General features: G+C 48.2%; 1 protein-coding gene across 5 annotated transcripts in view; it reads left to right on the top strand.

Moving 5' to 3' along the window:
• Ars2 (arsenic resistance protein 2) overlaps window positions 1–23,213 on the top strand; it is a 102,021-nt gene that overhangs the window by 26,841 nt on the left and 51,967 nt on the right. For all 5 annotated transcript variants that reach the window (XM_065433740.2, XM_065433742.2, XM_065433738.1 and 2 more), the window contains 4 exons: window positions 10,823–10,992; window positions 16,273–16,375; window positions 19,913–19,964; window positions 20,334–20,532. In XM_065433740.2, the coding sequence (XP_065289812.1) occupies window positions 10,823–10,992; window positions 16,273–16,375; window positions 19,913–19,964; window positions 20,334–20,532 (524 nt within the window). The remainder of the gene's footprint in view (window positions 1–10,822; window positions 10,993–16,272; window positions 16,376–19,912; window positions 19,965–20,333; window positions 20,533–23,213) is intronic.

Genomic DNA, 23,213 nt, shown 5'->3' with positions numbered 1-23,213 from the left:
CTTTGCGCTCCGATTGCACATAGCTGGTTGAGGGTGCGCTGTGCACAAGGCAGTGCTCTTAGGCGAACCCAGTGGTCAGGCTAGCTTGTTAGGCGCGTCCCCGTGTCCGTTAGCTTCCTTTCTGATCAGTCAGGGCGTGCGACCCACCATCGGTGGCTGCGCTTTGGGCATTTACGCAACCGGTGTGCGCAACCGGACGCTAAAAAAGCCCAGTCTGCAGAAGGTGAGGAACCAATTTTTGTTGGTGTGCATTGCAGTGCGGAACGGGGAAGAGGGGCTGCTTCTTACTACTTTTTCTGTGCCCATTTACTGTTGCACTTGTGCTTCTACTCTTATGCACCTGCTGTTTCTGGATTGGGGAGACTCATGAGCAGCATTGAGGTGCAGGATCCTCTAAGCAAAAAGTCTCAAAGCCACTGTGCATGTCTCACAAGTCCTGTCAGGAATCTCATGGGGTTGCTAATGCTCTAAGCTCTGTATCCTAGTATTATTCTCGACTCCGCACTCCACCTCAAAAGTAGATGGCAGTGCCACATTTTGAGTGAAGTGGTCACTGAACTGTGCCTAAGTGACATTGCATGATTCCTGAACAAAAATACTGTAACCAGACACTTCTGGTGTATTCTCAAATGTGCCGGACTGAAGATGTGTTTACCAAGCCACTCATTGTCGTATAGATCACAAGAAAAAGTGTTGGGGTGTACACTGTCTTTCTCAGTCAAGTCGAAGAGCTTCGAGTTAAAACCCATTTGTAAATACAAAAGTAAAACTGAGGAATGTGAGAATTGCGTTTTTAGAGCTTGAGGATCAAAATGGCGGAAACATTCATTGTGCAGCCTGCTTGCAGCTTTGGTCACATGTGCAGTGGCTTTGGGGTTGTTGCCCGTGCCTTTAACTCATTTGTGTTCACTTCCCCTTGATAGAGCATAGGAAGTTAAAAATGAGACACCATCAAAACAACGGGCAATCCAGTCTTACTGTCCATCTGTCTTCCAAAGTGCTGTATGAGTGATTGAGAATGTACATAGTCCACCATGAACAGCTTCAGCTGCAGCGTGCAGTCAGACTTCTTGCGGCAGTGCAATGTGTCATTGTCTTGCATTGTGATGTGATACAGTGATGAGTACTCTACAGGTTACGCAAGCCACAGCGATTGTGTCTAATTTCTGGCTGATGATTTGCATAAGCTTGCTACTTTACATGTTGGTTGGGCAGGGGGAGACTGTGAAGTGTGTTAGGAACTTTCTCAAGAAAATTTGAAAGGGTTCAGGTAGACCTCATGCCGTAGCCATCACCACTGTATTCAATTCAGTTCTGCTACAACAAATGCTGCATCAGGGATATTTTCGCTATGGTGAAGCTCTCTTTATTCCTTGCCACTTGGTTGTAGTATTTAATGCACAGGAACTGCTGATGTAATGAGTGATGTATTGTGCACCATTGCGTACGTAGTACATGCACAACGAGATTGCACAGTTTCAATTTTATTAACTTAAATTTGCACGAGGTCATCTACTACGAACATGCCAACATAGGCACCATATTAATATCTTCGCTCAGTTTTGTCCAGAATGACCATCGAGGTAGCGCATGGATCGTATCTACAATTCAAGTGAAAACTTCCAGAAGTTTGTAATAGTATTCTATTGCAAAGTCAGCATAGACACCAGCAGTGCTCATTTAATTGCATGTATTAAGGATAGGATAGGAATAAACTTTATTTGTCCAGCAGTTGATGTTGGTGCCCGGGGCTAGGCTGCCAGTGGACCATCGCCCGAGGAAGATCTTTCGAGATCCTCGGCAACGGCCCTGGCCCGCTGGACGGCCCACTCCTGGTCTTCGGGTGCCTCGCTGAGGAGGGCGGCTTGCCATCTCTCAGCGAGGCGCCCCGCTTCAGAGGGTTCCGCTGTTGTATTCCCCCTGCCTCTTTGTCCTTGTTCCACGTGGCGTTGGCATTCCCAAAGCACATGGGCCATATCAGCCCGTTCGTGCTCGCACCACGGGCAGCCGGGCGACGGGTGCAGCGCGGGCCACAGGCGGTGCAGGTGGTAGGGGTTGGTGAAAGTGCCCGTCTGCAACCGTCTCAGGTCGACCGCCTGGGACCTGTCTAGACGCCCGTGGGGTTCTGGATATTTTCTTCTTTCTTTCCGATAGTGACCAATCACCTCTCTGTACGTTGCCGGAAACTCCCTGACATCGCAGTCGGCGTCCGCGTGATCCCCAGCTCCGTCCGCCGCGATTTGTGTTGTATTGGTAACAACAGCGGCCGCGGCAGACGGGGTGGCAGCCGCCGTCGCCGTCACTCCTCCGCTGGGGTCCCGCACAACAACGGCAGCGGCTGCCCTCTGGGTGACCACGTCGCGGCGGGTAAGCTGCCTCGCGACGAGGTGGGCGCGCTCGTTGTGGTTGGGTGGAGTGTCGTTGCGTCTTCGGCCGTTAGCAATGTTGGTGTCATAGTTGCTGTTACTGCCAAGCTCCCCGACGTGCGCAGGGAACCACTTGAGGGACTTGTTTGTAATGGTGCCGGATCCGAAGTCCCCGGCCCGGGCGTTGAGCATACGCGCCACATCCGCGGACACCCAACCTTTGATGTAATTCCGAATCGCTGATTTGGAGTCGCTGATAATCAGGCTATCCTCTGCACCTCCGTGGAGTACCGCGAGGGCTATGGCCATCTCTTCCGCTGCTTCGGCCGACGGCAGCCTCGCTGATGCCGTGACTCGGATCGTTCCCTTTGTATCTATGACGGCCATGGAAAAGGCGGGCGCCGCCGCCGTCGGTCGGCCGTGTTGATGTTGCCGTTGTTGCTGCTGCCGTTGTTGTCGTAGTAAGAGTAAGGGTGGTGGTGCTGGTAACTGCGGCTCGCCTCGCACGTTCCCTTGTAGCGGCGGTGGTGGTCGACTTTCCTCGTCGCCATCAGAGTCACCGACTGGCCGCGGGTACCTCGCTGCATCGACGAAGAGGACGCCTTCTTGTCTTCCATGCTTCTCGAGGATTGCTACCGCCCTGCGTATACGTCTTTGCACGTCATGCACCGGGTGCATATTCTTCGGCATGTTTTCCGTCTGTATGGCGTCCCTGACTTCCGGTAGCAGTGATTCTTTCAGTCCACGCGCCTCGTGATATCCAATCCCGAGCAAGTCCAGGATTCGTCTTCCCGTTACGGTGCTCGACAGCCTCTCCAGCTGCGCGATTCTCTGCGCCTCGGCGATCTCCTCGAGCGTGTTGTGTACGCCCAACTCGAGGAGCCTGTGGGTTGGCGTGTACTGGGGTACTCCCAGGGCGGTCTTGAACGCCCTGCGGATCGCCACGTTCAGCTTGTCGGTTTCGCTCCTGTTCCAGTCGGCGTATGCGGCGACGTACGCTATGTGGCTTAGCGCGTACGCCTGTATCAGCCTCGTAACGTTTTGTTCCTTCATTCCTTTTTTCTTGTTCGCGACCCGCCGCACGAGGTGTGTGGCGGCGGCCATTTTCTTCTGCAGTCGGGCAACCAGCTCGCGGTTGGCACCGTTCTCTTCCAGCCACAGGCCGAGCACTCGCAACTTGGACACCGTCGGTATTTGGGTCCCCTCCCTCGTCGTGACGCGGACGCCCAAACGACGAGCGTCTAGCACGGCCTGCGGAAGGGGTCCTTTCTTGCGCGGCCTGTGGAGCAGGATCTCCGACTTGTCGGGTGAGCAGACGAGTCCCGTGTCTTCGAGGTGCCGCTCCACCTCCCGGACGGCCCGCTGCAGTCGGTCTTGCATTTCGCCGACGCTCGTGTTCTCCGTGGTCCACACCGTCACGTCATCTGCGTATATGGTATGATTGATGCCCTCGATCGCCTCAAGACGCTCCGGCAGGCCGATCATGACGAGGTTGAAAAGCATGGGGGAGAGTACGGAGCCCTGCGGCGTTCCCGCACCACCCATTCGGACCGTTTGTGGTGAAGCCCCGTCGATCTTGACTGTCGCCTCGCGCCCATTCAAGAAGCTGCTGACATATCGGTGGAACCTCGCCCCGAGATCGAGTCGGCTGATCTTGTCCAGTATGGCCATGTGCTTCACAGTGTCGAAGGCGCTCTTGAGGTCTAGCCCGAGTAGGGCGCGCACGTGCGTGCTCGGAGCGTTCACGACCTGTTCCTTGATCTGCAGCATGGCGTCCTGCGTTGAAAGGCCCTTCCGGAAACCGATGATGTGGGTGCCGAAGGCGTCCTGTTTCTCGAGCAGCGTCGTCACCCTGTTAAGGCAGGCATGCTCCATCACTTTCCCGACACAGGACGTGAGGGAGATCGGCCTCATGTTTCGGACCTCCAGCGGTTTGCCCGGCTTTGGTATCAGTATAACGTCCGCGGTCTTCCACTCTTGCGGAATTCGGCCCTCCTTCCAGCACGCGTTGATGTACTCGCAGAGCTTCTCGATGGCGTCGTCATTCAGGTTCCTCAGGATCTTGTTGGTGATCCTGTCAGGACCGGGCGCCGAGTTGGTCTTCAGAAGCTGGAGGACCGTTCTAATTTCCTGCACGGAAAAGTCCGCGTCCAGCTCTTCGTTGGGAGCCCCGCAGTACTCTGGGTGACTCTGCCCTTTAGGGCGTGCGAGGTGCGTCTGCACGATCTCTTCCGCGAAGGCCTCTGGGTCGTCCTTGTACTTGTGTCGCAGCTTGGCCATCTCTGTACGGGTCGCCGTTCTGGTGCTTGCCGGGTCGAGCAGGTGCCTGAGAATCTTCCAGGTGCGTCCAACACTCATGTTCCCGTTCATCGTGTCGCACAGCTCTTGCCATTCTTGCTCGCACAGGCGGGTGCAATGCGTCTCGATCTCCCGGTTTATTTCGGCGATCTTCTTGCGTATCTTCCTGTTGAGTTTTTGCCTACTCGCTCTCCGTTGCATGGATTTCTTGGCCGCAACAAGATGTGCCAGCCGGCTGTCCACTCTGGACGGTTGGGGAGCGCCGTCGCCCACGGCTCCGCGGGATCTGTCTGCCTCTTCTTTGGGTGGTTCTTGTCGCCAGTCCGTCCATTCGATCTCATCAGTGGCTTTCTCTACGTCCGCGAGTAGCACTCTGCACCATTCGCTGATGTCTTCGATCGGGCCCTCCTTCTTGTCTTGCTCTCTATTTTTCCGGAATCTGTCCCAGTCTACGATTCTGGCCTTTCGGCAGACGACCTCCTCGTTTTTATCCTCTCCCACGGTCACGCACAGGATCCTGTGGTCACTCCCCAGGTCCTCGAAGGAGTTCGACCAAGTGACCACGCCCGCGCCTGACCAGACGGAGAGGTCTGGGGACGTGTCGCGGCACACTCCCTGTCCGATCCTGGTGTGCGAAGCAGGTTCGTTGAGTACAGTCAGGCCGAGCTCGTCCATCAGTCCGGCTAGCCTCTTCCCTTTCGGCGAGTCGGCTCCGTATCCCCATTGCGTGTGCGGCGCATTGAAGTCTCCGCATATCAGCAAGGGACTGGAGGCGGCCTTGGCCATCGCTACGCGAAAGAGGGCGTCGAAAGTGTGAGTGCGGTATCTTTGCGAGGGGGAGCTATATACGTTGAGCACGAAAAGGCCAGTTTTCCTACATCCAATACTCGGCACGACTTCGATCAGTACATGGTCTATGTCCGACTCTTCGTGGAGCACGAGTTCGTGTTCGATGAAGGCCGTCCCGCGCTTAACCAGGGTGCACACCCTGGCGTCCCTTCCCATGGATTCGTAGGGGGGACCGCACGTCACATAACCCGGAAGCTGGGCCCGGTCGAAAGGTTCTTGCAAGGCAATCACGACAGGAAGTTTGTTATTGGCAAGCGTTTTCATGTATTGTACCATCGTTGCTTTTTTGTTTTTGAAGCCCCTGCAATTCCACTGCCAGACTATGCGTCTGTTGTCGGACTTGCGGGACGCAGCCATGATTGTTATGCAGAGGTGTTGGGGGGACACAATCGTCCGTGCGTCCCTCCTGCCCCGGTGTGGGTGATGTTGGCGTTGTTGTCGCTGGCGAGGATGGCCGGTGCGTTTACCACTTGTGACGATGGTACCCCGGCCCTTCCAGGCAGATGGTGATGATGTTGCTGTTGCTTCAGCTGCTTCGTCCCGTGTTCCAGATCTTCGATTCGCTTATTCATGGCCGCGAGTTGGGTGTTGACCGCTGCGTACTGCGCGTTCCGTCCCGCGTCGGATTCGTTCAGCCTTGTCAGGAGTATGTCAAACATTCGCTCCGTCTTGTCCGTCAGTTTGTTTACCAGCTCTTCGATCGCGTCTATCTTTCTGGCTCCTGACCTGGGTCTCTTCAGTGCTTGTGCGTGGTCCAAAGACTCTTCCGTAGGTGGCGTATCGCTTGTGCCCTTGCGCTTGGAGCCCGCCGCTGCCGGCGCTTCTTCGCCGCAACACATGTCCATCTGCCCTACTTCGCCTCCTGTCGCGGTCGCATCGCCTCGCTCGGCGGCCTCGCGGGAGGTGAAGGAGGAGATCCTCTCATGAGGGGATTCTCTCATGCCCTTCAAGATTTCGTTGAGCGTTTGTTGTAGCTCGTCGATTTTCCTCGCTGATTGTTCGTTCTGCTTTCTGGCCCTGCCCAGCTCTTCTCGAAGTTCCTTATTCTCTCGCTCCATTTTCTCCATCCTCGACGCCAGGAGGGAGTCGGGGGCTTCCCTCGTGCTGACAGAAAGTGGGGTGCTCTTTACAGAGTATGTATTTCTTTCGGCGACTATGTCGGACCAGGTGACCTTGCGCGGCCCTGTCTGTAACTCGCCATGTGTGGCCCGCACGCCGTCTGGCATGGGGCGGTTTCGGTTTCGGCTTCCACTCCGACTCCGGCTTCGACTTCTGTTCTTAGATCTGTTACGACTTCGGCTACGTCTTCTTATCGGCGAGAGGGATCCGGATCTCGAGCAACTTCGGCCTTTTCCCTGCGTCATACTGTACCCCGATGGTGATATGGTCCGCTGAGGGGCCTTTCCTTCTTCCAATGTGTGTTCCCTTTCTTCTCTGCTTCTCGCCCGCCACCTTCTCTCCTTCACTATGTGTGGCAACTTATATTTTGCCTTGCACATTCGGTCGGCCGTGGGGTGCGCCTCGCCGCAGATCCGGCACTTGGGCGTGCACTCGTGTTCGATGCTCGGGTTCTTCGACCCGCAGGCCGGGCATAGTTTGATCTCCGGTCTAGGGCATACGTCGGGTCGGTGGCCGAGCCTGCCGCACTCTTTGCAAAAGTCAATCTGTTTCCGATACAATGATACTCTTATCATGATGCAATTGAAGTAAGCCCATGTGGGGACTCTGTTTCCCTCATACAGCAATATCACGGTGGTCGTACTGCCGAGCCGCTTGGCGTATGTTAAAGAGGGGTTTCTCGAGTTCACCAGAGCATGCATGAGCTGGTCTTGCGTATACTTCAGGGGAATGTTGCGGATAATCCCTTTTGCCATTTGCTCGGGCGCCGAAACGTACGCGTTGGTCTCGTGCCTCTTTCCGTTGATCGTCAAAACCTTGATCTTAGCGATTTTCGTCGCAGTTGTCTCGTCCGGTGTGCTTATCACCAGGATGTTTTGCATGGGATTGGGACAGATCGTGATCATCTCGTCGTCGCCCACTACCGCTTCTTTGCGTATCGCCTCGTCGAGACTCGTTCCGCACGTGTTCCTTATATTCAGCCCGTCTTTCGGTCGAACAATTATCTTGATATCATCCCTGGGTAGTCGGGGCATCCTACTTGCTCGGAGAACTTTGTTCACTATGCTTCGGCCCCCTCGGGGCATCGGGCTTCGCGAGCGGGTGTCGTCCTTTCCCTCCATCTGGGTAGCGTTCGTGCGGTGCCTTCTTCTGTGTGCAACTTCGATCCAACCGTCCGCAACGCCTTCAGCGTCTTCTCCCGCGGAAACGCGTTTTGCGTCGTTGGGTCCGTTATCCGGTGTTTCTCCAGTTCCTGCCTCGTCTATCTCCATCTCGGTGGTATTTCGTTCAATCCCCAAGTCCAACGAAGAATGCGCCAGGCCCAACCGTCGTTAGGCCTGGCCGCGCTCACACGGGACTCGTGCGATTATCGTGCCGTAAAAACTCGCAATGTTCACGCTCACCCAAAAAGTTGGTATCCCTGGGTTCGCGATGACTTGAACTTTCAGATGATATGCCGCTTTCGGGTGTAGGACTCAAAAAAACGGCGGAAACACTCATAAATCGATGGAGCCGAGAAGTTTCGGCTCCCACTGGCGACTTCTTCTTCTTCTTCACACTCGCATGTATTAAGAGGACCCCTAAATAGGTATGGCATTATGAAGGAATGGGTGTAGGACATGGTCAATATTATTAGCTGGTGTGAGGCGGGGAGTCCATTAATTGAGGCTAAGGTCTTGCCTCCTCAGGGACAACAGTTGTTCCCTCCCTGTTGTCGCCTGGTAACTTGAAGGCAGGACGGGATGGTGGGAAGGCCAAGGCGCAAAAGTGTTGTGCCCTTGGTTGCAGAAAACTAACTTGGTGAATGCTGCCATTTCTGGCAGAGCTTGCTGAGCTGTCGCTGGGGGTTAGAGGCGTGGCCATGTTGCTCAGTGAAAAGGAAAATGGTGGTGCCATGTTATAGGGCATTAATAGACGATTGAATTGCCCCGAAGGCCTACAGAACCTATATGTTGGCTTTCTCAAGTTGTACTAATACTAGAGGCCGATGCATGCCAAGTGTAGAACCAACATTTTCTATGTTTGGTTCCTGCGGCGGCACCACATTGGGCCAACATTGGCCTGGCTTCGAGTGCTTGCTGTTAGAGAAGGAAAGTTTGTATCTGAACAGTGTCTAGCAACTTTCGACTCCTCTGTGCAGTAAAATTGATGAGAAAAAAATACGTAGAAGCACTTGTGGGCTGTAGCTTTCAGGAACTGATGTGTGAATGTTTCAATGGTTTGCAGTAGTACTGTACTCTGTCAAAACACTTCAAATGCGACGGCTTTGTATGGTTCTGGAGATGTTATTATGTTATTACAGTCTACACAATGCGTGCATGACTTGATCTTGAAGGCCATGATTTTAGCACACAGCAAGTCATCACTCACCACCAGAGCAGAACATATTGCACATGAGCTGGAATGCATATTTAAAGCAGGCCTTGTACTGCAGCACAAAATGTTCTGCATCTGCATTGTGGTTTGACATGAGTGAACCTCAAAGTACCAATGTGCATGTGGTCACTGAAGCTCTGAACATTCATTGTTAATGCTTAGCAGTGTCATGCAAGGACACCAGCTATGATAACTGCAGAGGGAAAGGATGCAGGAAAAGCATGCCACAATTGTTTTCCTACCTCTGTCACTTTATAACTGGACCATTGTTGCAGGTTATTTTGGTATTAAATTCATCGGAGCTTTTGTTACTAGCTTGAGAACGTGGCCATATAGAGCCAACAGACATTGAAGCCATGGAAAGCATCAGGGAAATTAGCTCTGGTTGAAATTGAACTGTCGAAAATAATAAAGAAGGGGAGATGAAAGTGGACGAAAAGATAACTTATTGTCAGTGGGAGCCAAACCCACAGCCTCTGCGTTATGCATGCTCCCACCGGCGACAAGTTATCTTTTCGTCCATTTTCATTTCCCCTTTTTTCTATTTTCGACAGTTCAGTTTCAACCACAGCTAATTTCCCCGATGCTTTTCTTGGCTTCATTGTCTGTTGGCTTATACGTTCATGATTAACAATATCGAGCCCTTCTGTTCCCCTTCTTCTCTCGTAACTTGAGAACAAGCATTTGTGCTGAATATATAGCTTAGGGCGACCTTAGAGAGGGCTCTGCAATGTCCCTGTGTGTAATTTCCTATTGTGTCATTCTTTGCGATCTTTAATACTCTCTATGGTCTCAGGATATGCATTTAATTCCATAATTGAATATGATAGTAGTCTCTGTTAGGTGTGCTTGAATTCTCACTGGCCAATAAATGAAAAAGGAAATGTATGATAGAGCACAATTGCACGTAACTGATCGAGTATTGCAGGACTTGCTGCACAGGGGCAAAAGAGATGGAGATTTACAAAGGGCACTGTGGTATAGGACAGGACACAGGCCCTTACGCACATCTGCTGCAGACTTGCTGTGTCACTGCTTGAAATCCATGTAGTTAAGCCGTGCTGAGTAATATTCTTTGGAAAATGCCAGGGAATTTCCCAAGGAACAAAGTACTATGGAATCAGATTTTCAAATAAGTTTGTCCAGGGGCCCTATAAAGCAAAACAGCGTAATAGCCCATGTTCATTGCAGTACAATTAGCTGTGATCACAATTTGTAGGATTGTAGGCGGGCATCCTGTATATAATGCTGGCTTAAAGAAAATCTGTGTGGAATGAGAAGCCAAGCAAAATCTTTGGCACAATTTGCAGGAAACCATGCTTCCCCAGAACCATGCTTGTAATGAGAGAATAACAGCCACTCAATCACATTGGGGCATGAACTGGTATACAGCTGGCAAGACATTCTGCTGTTGTGAAGCATAGGCTGGTGGCAGCCACATATTTGTGTAATGCAGAGTATTTGACAGATGGAGAGCTATTGACATTCATCATTATGGTTGTATAACCTAAAGATTAACAGTTCATACTATCATACACAATGATGTACAAGTTCCTGTGCTAAGCTGGTACCTGTCTGTACTGTCCTTTATTGACTGCTAGGTTGAAAAATGTCTTTGGCTTTCTTGCTTCCGTGAACATCTCTACAGCACAAACAGCAGACCATAGTAAGGGAAATGAAAACAAAGTGTTCAAGCTCGCATGAGTTGTATTTAGTAATATGTATTTTTTTGTGTGTTACGCCTCTTGCCTTCCACCTCCCTCTACCTCTTTGTCTCTGTCCTGCACAACCTTCGTGCATTGTTCCTGAACAAGGTTCAAGTCCAAGTACCATCCGGAGGAATGTGGCAAGCGCAAGACAGAGCAGGTGAATGCCTTGAAGCGGCGCCTGGATGCCTTCCTCAAGCTCCATGAAGGTGGCTGGGTGGATGCCATCAGCATTGACGTGGAGAAGTCTGATCGCATTGTCAGGTTCCTTGATGCAGGTGACAGCTTCTCTTTGCCTACTTTCTATACCTTATGTAGCAGATCAGTTCACTGGAAGTCCGCCAGGTGGACAGTTTCATGAAAGGGGAAAAATTGTCGTCCACAGGGAAGTACAGTCGATGACCAATAACTTGGACTCCACGGGAAACATAAATACAGTAAAACCTCTATAATTTGATGACCACCGGACCACGAAAATTCTTCAAATTAAGCGGATTTTCGAATTAATCAAAATGAAAAAAAAAACAAGCAAGAACTTGCTGCAAAAAGAAAACACTTTTATTTTCCATGTCTGAGAATGATTACTTGAAGTAATGCTTTACTGATGCGGGATTGTTTGGCACTGCAGTTCGCCCAAGTGCCACATTCTCCAGCTGGCTCATAACACGTAGCATATAAAGAATCACCACCACTGCACTCAACACTTCTGCGGACGACGTTCACGGAATCTATAACAGCCGCTAAAGCAGGCGCTTGACTCCAAAAATTTGGGCTTGATGGATATTCCAGACTTCGTAAATGCACTGCAGGGTTTCCATTGAGCTAATGCATTTTTGTAACCGATTTTTCGTTTGAATTGAGGCCTCAAAGTTAGATTTACCAGAAAAAATTGTACGTTCCGAACCATGCTACGTGTTCTTGCAGGCTGCCATGTTGGATTTTTCGCTGGCTTGGCTTCCAGTGGGCCACTCTATAACCTCCAAGATTGGGAGGCGCATGCTATTCAATAGATTGTTTTTTCATGGGTGCCACCATATTGCTACGCAGTGGCGCCATCTATGGGCAGTCGGCATGCTGGCTTGGGCGAGCGCTCCGTTTTGCATGGCAGGTATACGCTCGGCGGTAGTTTCTGGCGTTTGTTTTCGTGCTCGTGCGGTCTATTTAGTATGACGTGGCGTATTTTATGTGCAAAACGGTTCTGTGAGACGTACTGAAGTGGTTTAAGTCGGCATGGCTGGACTTTCTGCAAGCGTTGAGGTGGGCGGAGCATGCAGCACGATGTATAGACGCGTGTTTGAGCCTACAATCAGCCTCGTAGGTCAATTCTGTATTTCTGAAAAGTCCATTCACTAATGTGGCCCTATAACAGTATTCTTTTGTTGTAAGTTGTGGTTTAGGAGCAATGAAACATAAGCGACGATCGTAACAGTGTGGGTTACTAACAGTTACTAGAATTTATCTTACTCTCTCAAATGCAACAAATTTCATTGAAATCGGTCCAGGGGTTATCTCGGAAAAACGTTTTTGCGGTTTTACATGTATTTGAATAGGCTGCGTCAAAGTTGGGCCCGAGCTAAAGCTTCCTCTTAAGCTGTTATACTTTGACACCTGTTCAAACTGTCAGCTGCAGATTATATTGTGTGACTACTTGGTTCAGTGGACGCAGTTAGTGGACTACTTGGTTCAGTGGACTACTTGGTTCAGTGGACGCAGCATACCTTACACCGTGAATTACACTTGTGCAGCAAAGCAACTGTTTACGAACTGTGCCAGCATCCGAAGCAGTGCGTATGGTTAATGCTATATATAGCATATGGGGATGTATATATAGCGCATGGTCCAAGCATGCTACATCAACGTTTATAGATCTATGAACGTTGTACGACATGACCATGCGAGGTCTTATAGAGCATTAGCCCGTTTTCACTTTTTTTTTTTTCGAGCAAGAGGATGATAATCGATTTTTTTTTTTTTTTCCCCGGTTTTGTTCATCCAGTTCTCTACGGCGCATTCTTTCGTTCTCTGGCAGAGCTTTGGATGCTTTCTGGCTAGTAGACGAGAAAAAGAAACACTGCATTCTCGCTCGCCGCCATCGCTGCGGGGGCTTGACGGATTGCAACGCGTTCGCTTGAGCGCAACCTCTCCAGAAAATTTTGTCTCGCCGATGTAGGATATCGAGCAGCATGCGTATGGTTCTCTGTGGACCAGGTGTCTTACGTTTTCTTTGATATTCCTTCGGTAGCCACATTAGGTGCCCAAAGTAGGTATTCGATTGTGGCCAACATGCTTTCCTTTGCGTTTTTATTTCCATGCCCCGCCCGACACACACAAAAAAAGACATTGTTGCACTGCCGCAAATTATTGTGTGGTGAAAGTTCGATTTTGTTACTTCTTTTATGGAAAGTAATGGGCCACGGGATGCTTGAGTTGCCGAATCCTCTTATTGTATTGTTACGGGGAGAAAATATATGTATTTACAATATATACAAGGTGTCCCAGCTAACTTGGACCAAGATTTAAAAAATACCCAAGAGCTCTAGAGAAATCGTACTGACTGCATAGTAGCCATAGTCGTATGTACTTACGACCAGTATGTTTTTAATCACGAAGTATAACTTAATTACTTTTAATCAGTGAATTATTTCATTATTGCTTGAATCACAAACATATTAATTGAAAGTTGTAGGGCACTTCAAATAACCTCCGAATCAAGCATTTGTTCTGGCATGGCAAAAAAAAGATTTTGTATTTTTCATGTATGTTATCTTGCCTACATGGACTAGTGGCTAGCGTGCTTGTGCTGACATATAGCAAATGCAGAATCAGATCGTGAAACGGGTATCATATTACACAGATATTTTTATTTTCCACCTGCAGCTGATATTAGCTGCGTTTAGTGCTAAGGCAGAAAACTGAACAAGTTGAATGACGTTTATAGCAGAAAGTGCAAATGGAACATGCGAATTCAAAAGCTTGTCCTCTCTCCGTTTTTGTTTTGTGTGTTGTGCTTTCTGCCACAAATATACATTCAACATTGTTATATACATTCAACGTATAGTGGAGGGGCTATAATAGCTTCATTCGACTTGCGTTAATTCTACTTTGATGGGACCGACAAATTTGATTGAATTAACTGGTGGGTAGAATTAAACGAGATCTGGAGCAAATGCCAAAAGACACCGCTTATTCATTCAGCAGTATTTGACTGATTCTAACATGCCCCGAGTCAAATGCACACCTGCTTTCTGTGTTCCGAAGTAGAAAATAAACATAGGGATATAATGCACCCTCAGTTGCTTTTATTTTCTTTTTTTATTTCTTTTTTTTTTTTGAAGAAATTGGCCAAGGGTCTAATATATCTTGGCGAATGGTGGCCCACTTCCTCTTTCGGACACCGTTTGATATTTCCCGCGGAAAAATCTAAATATTTTCACTTTAAATCTACTCTATGTGACCAGGCAAGGCCAAATGACAAGGTTGTTGAAAAAAAACCAACATGGCTTATTTTTTATGAGCGCATTATGTATGAAGCGTCTCAGTGATCATGGAACTGGCATAGGGATTCTAGTTGTGAAATGGAAAGCATTGACGGCGCTTCTTTCTATGTGGCATAGTGGCACCTCGCACTTCATGTAAACTATTTTTTAGTGATCCTTGCATCCTTCACAATTTTATCTGGGCATATCTACCTACTTGTTCCATAAAGTTCAGGCCAATGTTCAGCAACATCACAGTGGGCATCATTGTTGAGCTGCTGAGTGCTCTTTCTGGTGAAGTTCAGGACGCAGGTCTTGAATTTTAGATTATGGTTTTCCACGTTTCCTTGTGCTTGGCACAGATGTCACGAGGGCCTCTGTCTGCAATCTGTAGTTGAAAGTTCATCATATTCTCTGTCCTTCTGGATAATCCTTGATATACAATAAAGAGCTTTCCTATTTCTTCTGATGTGTTGACGTTTAGCAATGTCTGGACGCTGTGTAGGTTTGCTCTTTGATGTACTCAAAAGCACATTCGGGCACATACCTTTTGAAGTAGTTGTATGCAGTACACGACTCATCTTGCTGCCAGTGAGGCCGCAAAACTCTGTCTTAGACAGAGGAAAATAGTGTTTCTTTCTCTGTTGGAAGTTCTGAACATTATCCTGAAGAACGTATTTCTTGTAGTTGTGCATACGGCAGCTTGTTTTATTTACAGCCAGAGCGCTGGGAATCAAGTCTTTCCTGGCCAACCTCATCTTCATCGCTTTCAATGAAATCTGATGTGTTAGCGGAAGCAATGTGCCCTAGCAATATCCTTTCCGCCGAATGTGTCGTCATATCGTTAGGCTTTTGCTTCTAGAATGTTGCACTGTGTACATACAAGATCTTTGGAGAGAAAAAAAGTATCAACGCATGCGGTCGGTTATCACATATGAGGAACCAGCGGAGGGGTCACTTCATGCTTTGTGACCATGCACTAATTCCACTGCTGCTAGAGTACTCTTAGGAACAAGGCAATATACTTTGTTGTAGGTACAGTCTGAAGAATTTCACACATTTGACAATTTTACAAACGTCGCAGGGCATTTGAGAAAACTAGAAAGAAAAAAAAGTGCTTGCCTGCAGACGCTGCCACTGGTGTGACCTTGGTGTTTGTTTTGGTGCATGATTAATGGTTCTTTAGTGAGATGGAACTATAAACAAGCAAATTGCCAGAGTGGAAGCACTAGATTTAGGGAAATAAACAGATACACCTATTTTTTTATGAATCTGCCATAATGAATACATTTGTAGAATGTACGCAATGTGGTACATAACATTGCAAAGGGCTAAGGTCGACTTCGCCGCAATACAGTTATTTTATGCAGTAAAGCGTATGAATGCATTTTCAGCTTCATGTCCTTGCGGAGCACAGGCAATCTCTTGCCCAATTTTCTTGGTTAAAGAAAGAAAGGGTGTGCATTATAATCGGGTAAATACTGTAATAAAACATTGTGAGGTGCTGATATTGCTTGAAAACCTTTCCAGGGCAGGGCAAAAATAGATTTTTTGAACAGGAGAGGAAGTGGGTTGAACATGTTCACTGGCCTCTATTAAGCTCCACCGAGACATGTTGTTACTATAGTGGTCGCTGTTAGGGTCACCATAGTGGTCGGGCAACATGAATGCTGACTGGTCAAGCATGAATTATCCAGTGGAGTCCACTTTAAGGATCGAAAAAATGAAAGTTTGGGCCCACAGAAATGCATGGGCACTGGCCGGGAACTTCTGCCAGGATCGAATTAACTGAAAAATCAAATTAACCAGAGTTGAATTAACGGCAGTCTACTGTGAAGGTGTTTACACTGTTGCAAGCAGGTGCAGAAGGTAGCTCGTGCACTATTGCTAGTTTTTTTAGTAGGTCCTCAAGTACACTTGCAACATTCCATCGCAGATTATGGCAATGCCTAGGGAGTACTTGTTGGAGTGGTTCACAGCTGTGAGAAACTAGACTGTTGCTGCTTTGTGTGGGAGGCCTACCACAAATTGTGTATGGCTGCTGGGCTGTTTGACAACATGATTGTGTACTGCCTTTTTCAGTGGTGATCTTGCTAGAAGGTGGCACCGAGTACGATCTTCAGGCATTGGATGAGCCCATTCAGGAGGACAAGCCTTCCGAAGGGACCTCATTTTCCTCTGCAAGGTAAGCTCTGTCACTCTGTGGTGGAAGGCCCATGTGTACCCAACAAGGCACAATTGGCAAAGAAATGGCCTCTTATGAGAGCACACATAAGGCTCTGAGTATAAGGGGTGGGGTGAAGGGAAGGGTTCCGGTGGGTTACTAGTAATATCAAGCTGCATAAGATACTTGCCTTCATTTGAATAGACATCCTCTTCGCTACCACTTGCATCTTCCTACCATTTTGCCACTATTGAGCCAGCCAGTGACTAAACATAACGATGTAGCTTGTTGGTTTGACACCAGCATATGAGTTGCTGTGCAACTGCTTTTGATCCTCGACGACTTCCATGATGTTTGTCACGTGATACTAAGTCAAAGCATAACTATTTGCTCACAACAAGTATTCACCACAGAATCCTGTAGGTACATTCGCTGAACGATTTTCTGGACCTCGCGGCGGCCGAAAAATAGTCAGAAAAATCGAACAGTCCAAGAAATTCATTCACCCCTAAAAATAACATTTATTAAGCTTATATTGCCTTAAAGAAATACGTAATAAAGCCTTGCCTCAACTACGCTTGATGGAGATCAGATTTGATTGCTTTTGCGCAGGGGTGGCATCATCTCCATATACAGTCAACAGGAGCGTTGCCACGTTGGCGACCTCTGTTGGCGGATATTGCCATGGAGGGACCTGATTTTGCTATAACCTCCTGAGACCCGGGATGTATTTGGGTGCACAGATTTTTTCCAAACTTTCAGAATAAGTCAGTGGGTTTATGAAGATGAAAAGTGTTAATTGTTTTTTTAACATCCCTGATAGTTTCAGCTCAGCGCGATGTCCAATATATTGGACACCGGGATGCTACCCGGTCTTTTTCACCCAGCGCGCACGTAATGTCATACCGCAGATATTGCGCTCAAACTCCTGTGCAAAAATATTTTAATAACTCGAAAGGCAAAGTAGTGAATAAAGTACAAAAAAGAGCATTCCTCTGCTCAACAAAAATTTTGCTCTTGTGTTCACTTCCTGTGGGCAACTTCAAAACGCTTTTTTTTCCTGGGTGATGCCGAAGAAGAGCCGACATTTGGTGAAAACGATATTTGTTTTCATGTCGCAGCCATGTATTCTGCAACGGGCAGCGTTTGCAGTGTCTGCCAGCATTGAGCAGTGGGTAGTGCTCTTTTTTTGGGGTTCTCGAGGAGACAGTCGAGCCTGCCTTGATGGCGGATGCCACTCGGCTTTGTTCTCACTCTTCGTTTCATTCGGCTTCTTCCCTTGAGCCACGAGAGTCTCGGCAACAGATTGGCGGAACTGCATAGATTTGAGTATTTCTTTCCGCTGTTCCTTTAGGGAGGGTATGTGTCGCGTGTACTGCACCCAGGAGTTGCTGAGGGCAATGTAGAAGAGGTGAAAGATGGCTCTGACTGCCCACTTGTTGGCGCGTGCTTTTATCCTGTAATAACTTATCATTTGGTCTGCCTTGTCAACACCCCCCATGTTGACGTTGTACATGCACACAATATCTGGTCGAGGGACATCGATATGTCCTTTTCCTTACGAGACCACCTGCGACAGGTGTCTTGCGGGTCCTAGCCATGGATTGAAAAAAGAAAAGTTATCCGCTTAATTCATCAGACACGCGAGGCCAGTCCTCTAAAGAAAAAAAAGAGATGCGATTTTGTCCACAAGCCGCTAAATGCCAACAGTACTCGCCTGCTGTTCATAACAAGGCCATCTCAAAGCGCGGTCAAAATAACCGGGTTGAGTCCTAGCGTCCAACATAATGGACACGCGAAATCAAAGAAAGCGTGAAAAAAAGTAAGCGCGCCAAAAATTTAAATTTCGTATTCTGCGCTTATGCTGTTGTATTAACTTTATTATAAAATCAAAAATATGCCCTGAAGGCAGGTAGAAATACGAGAAACAGTGCTTACTTCTCCGGCAGCTGCTGCAAAACGCCACGCCGCTGAATGCCGCCATTGTGGAACTGTTTCGGCAGGAATTTGAACGATGTATTTTCATCAATGCTGCATAGATGGCGCAAACAGGTGTCCAATAAACTGGACAGTGCGGTTTTATGAGGATGAAAGCCTTGTAACAGGAGTGCTGTCTTATTTCTTAATGTCCAATATATTGGACAAATCCCCATAGCGGGGTCTCAGGAGGATAAGTTATTGTGACAATAGTGCTGACCGAAAAAAAGAAGTGCTGTCCCCTGGAGCGTTTCGTCAGCAAAGTAAGAATGGGCATGGCCTCTGAGACTGGAGGATGGCACATTCTCTCTATTAGGTTTGTTCAATTCAGAAACGGTGCATGGCACCAAAAACGAAAAGGTGCAGGTGGTATGATGCCAGCTATGGTGTGCCGAGCTGCACCCACTTGCTGCAAAGTTCAAGGGTGCACTGCACCGCGGCGGCACCTTGCTTTGCACCCCATTCACTCGAGCACGGGGGTGCAGGGCGCACCGCTGCATCTTGGTGAATCGAAGGCCCAGGTGCAGTGTACTGTTAATAGGTTCAAAAAGTGCAGAGAAACTTGGCTGAATCGAATAAACCTATTGAAAGTGTGTGCCTCCCAGTCTTGGAGGCTCTAAAGTGGGCCACTGGACACCAAGTCAGCTGAAAATTCAACATGGCGGCCTCCAAGGTCGGGTAGCGTAACTCGGAAAGCAATTTTGTCCGGAAAATCTAACTTTGGGGCCTAAATTCATCGAAAAGAACCGGTCGCGAAAATGCATTAGCTTGTATGGGAACCCTGACGGTGCATTTATGATGTCTGGAATATCCGTAATGTTCGAATTTTTTGAGTCCGAAAAATCTAACAGCTACTGTATGCACCCAAAGTGGCATCATGCGTTGTGCATAATGCAGAAAGATGCAAAGCGTTCCCATACAGTTCTTGCTGTTTCTTTTTTGTTTTGCATTGATTGTGGAAGTGTACATTTCTTTTCTTCTGTTTTTTGGTTGGAAACCAGTGGTGCTTTTGCAGCACTGTGTGCTTGCCGCATTCTGGTGGTTGCCCAAGTAACCGGTGCACTGTCAATTAACTCCAAATTAACGAGTGCTTGATGCCATTGAATAATGCAAATGCTTAGTAATACCACAGGAAAGTCTGAATAAGCTTTACTAATGAAGGAGGGTCAACCTAATGAAGTTCCCCAACCTTTACTACTTGGAGAACTGAAGTGCACATGGTGCATGCATGCAAATATGGACGACATGCTCATAACGTGGTGTAACATGGTCCAGTGGCATCCATGGATGGTCCCTTGGGAGAGGCATCTTGGCCTTTACGAATAGTGCCACATGTCATCTTTATATAAATCAATGGGTGAGGCTGACTGCCATACTGATTGAAACAAGACGGACTTGCAACATATTATTTGTGCAGAGGATGTGGGTGATATTCTGTCCTTTTGATGGAACTTTTTTCCTAGCGTACTATTAAAACGACAATATGTATATTAGAGAAGCATTAATTTTCATGTCTCTTGGCTCATGCTTGTTGCTCTACAGCAGTAGTTAGTTTTTTCAACTTGCTTACTGTTTTTTCAGGGATGAAAAGGAAGTGAGTGATAAGCCTGAAGTCAAGGAAGAGTCGTCTCAGGTCAGTGTTGACTACTTGGCTTTTCTCTCTGTAAAGTCAGGGTTGTTTCTCTATGGTGCACAACAGTTTTGGTCCTCAGATATCCCAAAACTCCGTGTATGCTTAAATTTGACATATTAGGTTTGTGCATGCATTGAGAAACTCAAAAGCACAGCTAGGATTTAATGTCGTCTTTCTTATGGGAACTTGAACTACATAACAGTCTGCATCCTAGCATTCTCTTGTGCACTGTAGTGCACGTGCACACTGATAATATTTTCAATTTAGCTGAAGCCTGGCATTAGAAGGAGAGTTCCACATACTTTTTTTTTCCAGGGTTTTGCTTGGTGTGAACTGAATATGTTGACTAACGACCTTGCATCACTACAGGGAGGGGACGCACCATCTTCACCGACTCGCTCGGATGTGACTGCTGATGATGACAAGCGACACAAGAGGGCTGACGACGAGGAGGACGACGAGGATGCCAAGTCAGATTCTAAGCAGTCGGGTGGCGGCCGCAAACGCACCTACAGCTCCAGCAGCCAAAGCAGTTCCAGCTCAGACTCTGACTCGGATGACAGCGATAGTAAGTGGCAGCTCCATTCCAAGTTTAATATCTTCTGGATTAATTTTATTGTTGCAATCTTAGTGTAACACTAAAACTAACAGTAAAACAGGTATCTGTTTTAGTCTTGTTGCTCTTACCTTCATTGTTGTGTATTGTGTTGTGGCTTAACGAGCCACAGCGTGGCTTGTTAAGCATCTACGCTATGTAGCAAACCGCACCTACATGCAACTGTAGTGCATATGTGCAGCGTTTGCTTTGTACACGACAGGGCTTGATTGCACACTCACCCTCATATGCTCCAGTCTGGTCGTGCTACGTGGTGCAGACAAGCTTTGTCCTGCACCAGCTTGGCCGATGGATAGTAGGGCTTTTTTTTTTTTACCTACACTTCGTGCAGGATCGTGTAGACGAGTGTAGTGCCGGGCAGAGGCTATGACGTCATGTGCTACACTTGGCTCGCTGAGCTGTAGCCAATCGGAGCAGACAGCGCATGTCTTCTGCATCAGCAGACGAAAAGCATTTGACTCCGTACTTAGCCTTACTTCGCATTTACTGGCTGCATATATGCCCTTGCCTGAAACTAAATGCCAATGTACGAGTTTTCTTTCATCTACAAATTTAGGCAGACTGCAGCAAAATAACATTGCGAATACGCAGTGCATGAAGACAACTTCTCAGTGCGTATGCGATAACCCCTCGTTAATTCGACCCTGGTTAATTCGGAAAACCAGATCATGCAGAGTCGTCCTCTGGTCCCGGCAGCCATATACATTGTATATGTATGCATTATTTAATGCAATTAAACTCTCGTTAGTTCAGACGTGTTTGATTGCACATCGGTTAAGGGGGGACACGGGTCTTTGGGACGAAAAAATAGCGAAAAAAACTGACTTTTTGAAAATGGTGTTTCTGAAATCTACAGCCCTCTTACACAACCAGACCGAATTTTTAAACTATCCTATCTGTATTTTAGCCACAGCATTACTTCATTTCATTGATACTAGCAAAATTTGAGCCGAAATTAATACTAAAATGGCACTTCTCCTACGAAACGCAGCTGCCGTTTCATGCATCCTAGCGCGGACATCTTGGTCTCATTTCAAAGAACGGTCTTCTTTCTTCAATTTTCCGCCAACGCAGGCTCTATGCAGCCATTAGATTCCTTCAGTTACCGCGCCAAAGAAGGGTCCCAATGCGCTCTCTTATTAGTTGTTGAGTGCGCGTTACTTGAGGGCACCATATGTGAATGGCGGAATTCCTTTCTCGTCGTCTGCTCCCCGCTTCATTCGGCTGTGCGCCATCCGCCATATTGCCCTAGCATCAGTGTCTGCTGTGCGATGGCCCATTTAGGAAGAAAATTCCACACGAGGAACAAGTTTGGTGGAAGAAAGGTGCGACGTACATTGATTGAGAACTGCAAGAAGTGCTCCGCAACCCAGCAAAGCGTCGAAATCTTGGTGCCCGCCGGCGCTATCGTCGATCCGATCGCCGATAACGCCGATGTAGGTCTAGTCCTAACAAGCCCTTCGCCCTCATCGCCTGCCGGAGGTACTGAAGGTAGTCTGCGCAATGACACAAAGTTTCTGCAGCCCGCAGAAACAGAAGAGGTCAAAAGGAAAACGCAAGAAAAACTGCAGCGCCTCTCATCAACTCCCGCGACGAAGAGGAAGCGAGATTTACTAGGTGATAGCACCAATACCGCGGTGCGCCTCTTTGACGGGACTGTGTTTACCGTTGTCAGTTTAGATGCAGTGAACACTATGCTTGCGGTGGCCAATTGCAACATTTGTAGGGGGGGCTTAAATATAGTCAGAGAGGAGCATGAATACGGACTTGCTGTCAAGTTGCTTCTTACGTGCGTGAACTGCAGTGTGGTGTCGTCGAACTAGAGCTCGCCGTGCGTGCGCGGTGCACAAGAAGTGAACCCGTTTGCTGTGAACGTTCTCACCGCTCGGGCTATGCAGGCAACTGGAAATCGCCAAACAGCTCTGAATGATGTGTTCTCAATAATGAACATAAGCCGTCGTGGACTCGACACGAAGACATGGCAAAGCTACATCAAAGGAAAGCTGACACCTGCAGCCGATCGCGCGGCCCACAGCCCGACAAGCGAGTGTGCGCGGTCGGTGCGCTATCTTTACACTGAATTGTGCCTTAGCAATCCCGGAAACATTGCGGTGTCGTACGATGGATCATGGATGACCCGCGGACATTTGAACTGTTCACTGGTTTTGTTATTGACTATGTTGTCTTGAGCAATTTCTGCGCTGCATGCGAGCGGGGCCCCAAAGAAGATAATCATTCCTTCGAAGATTGGAAGGCCAGTCACCAGTCACAGTGCCAGAAGAACACTGACAAGAAGTCAGGAAAAATGGAAGTGGAGGCCGCTCTTATTCTTTTCAGGAGGTCTCTCGAACGGCACAACCTTCACTACACCACTGTGCTCAGTGATGGGGAAAGTCGCTCATACCTTGCCTTGCAAGAGAAATAGGTTTATGGATACATAGAGATTGACAAGGTGGATTGCGTAAATCATGTGCAAAAGCACATGGGCACCGCTTCGCACAACCTTGTAACGAAGCACAAAGCACTGGGCTTTCAGAACCTTGGCGGAAAGGGTCGACTGACAGCAGACCTTATCACAAGGCTGAGCGCGTACTACGGGTGGGCGCTGAAAACGCACAAAGGAGATGTGGATG

Source organism: Dermacentor albipictus, chromosome 5, assembly GCF_038994185.2.
Source record: "Dermacentor albipictus isolate Rhodes 1998 colony chromosome 5, USDA_Dalb.pri_finalv2, whole genome shotgun sequence".
Classification (NCBI taxonomy): domain Eukaryota; kingdom Metazoa; phylum Arthropoda; class Arachnida; order Ixodida; family Ixodidae; genus Dermacentor; species Dermacentor albipictus.
This window is presented reverse-complemented; position numbering and strand designations above follow the sequence as displayed.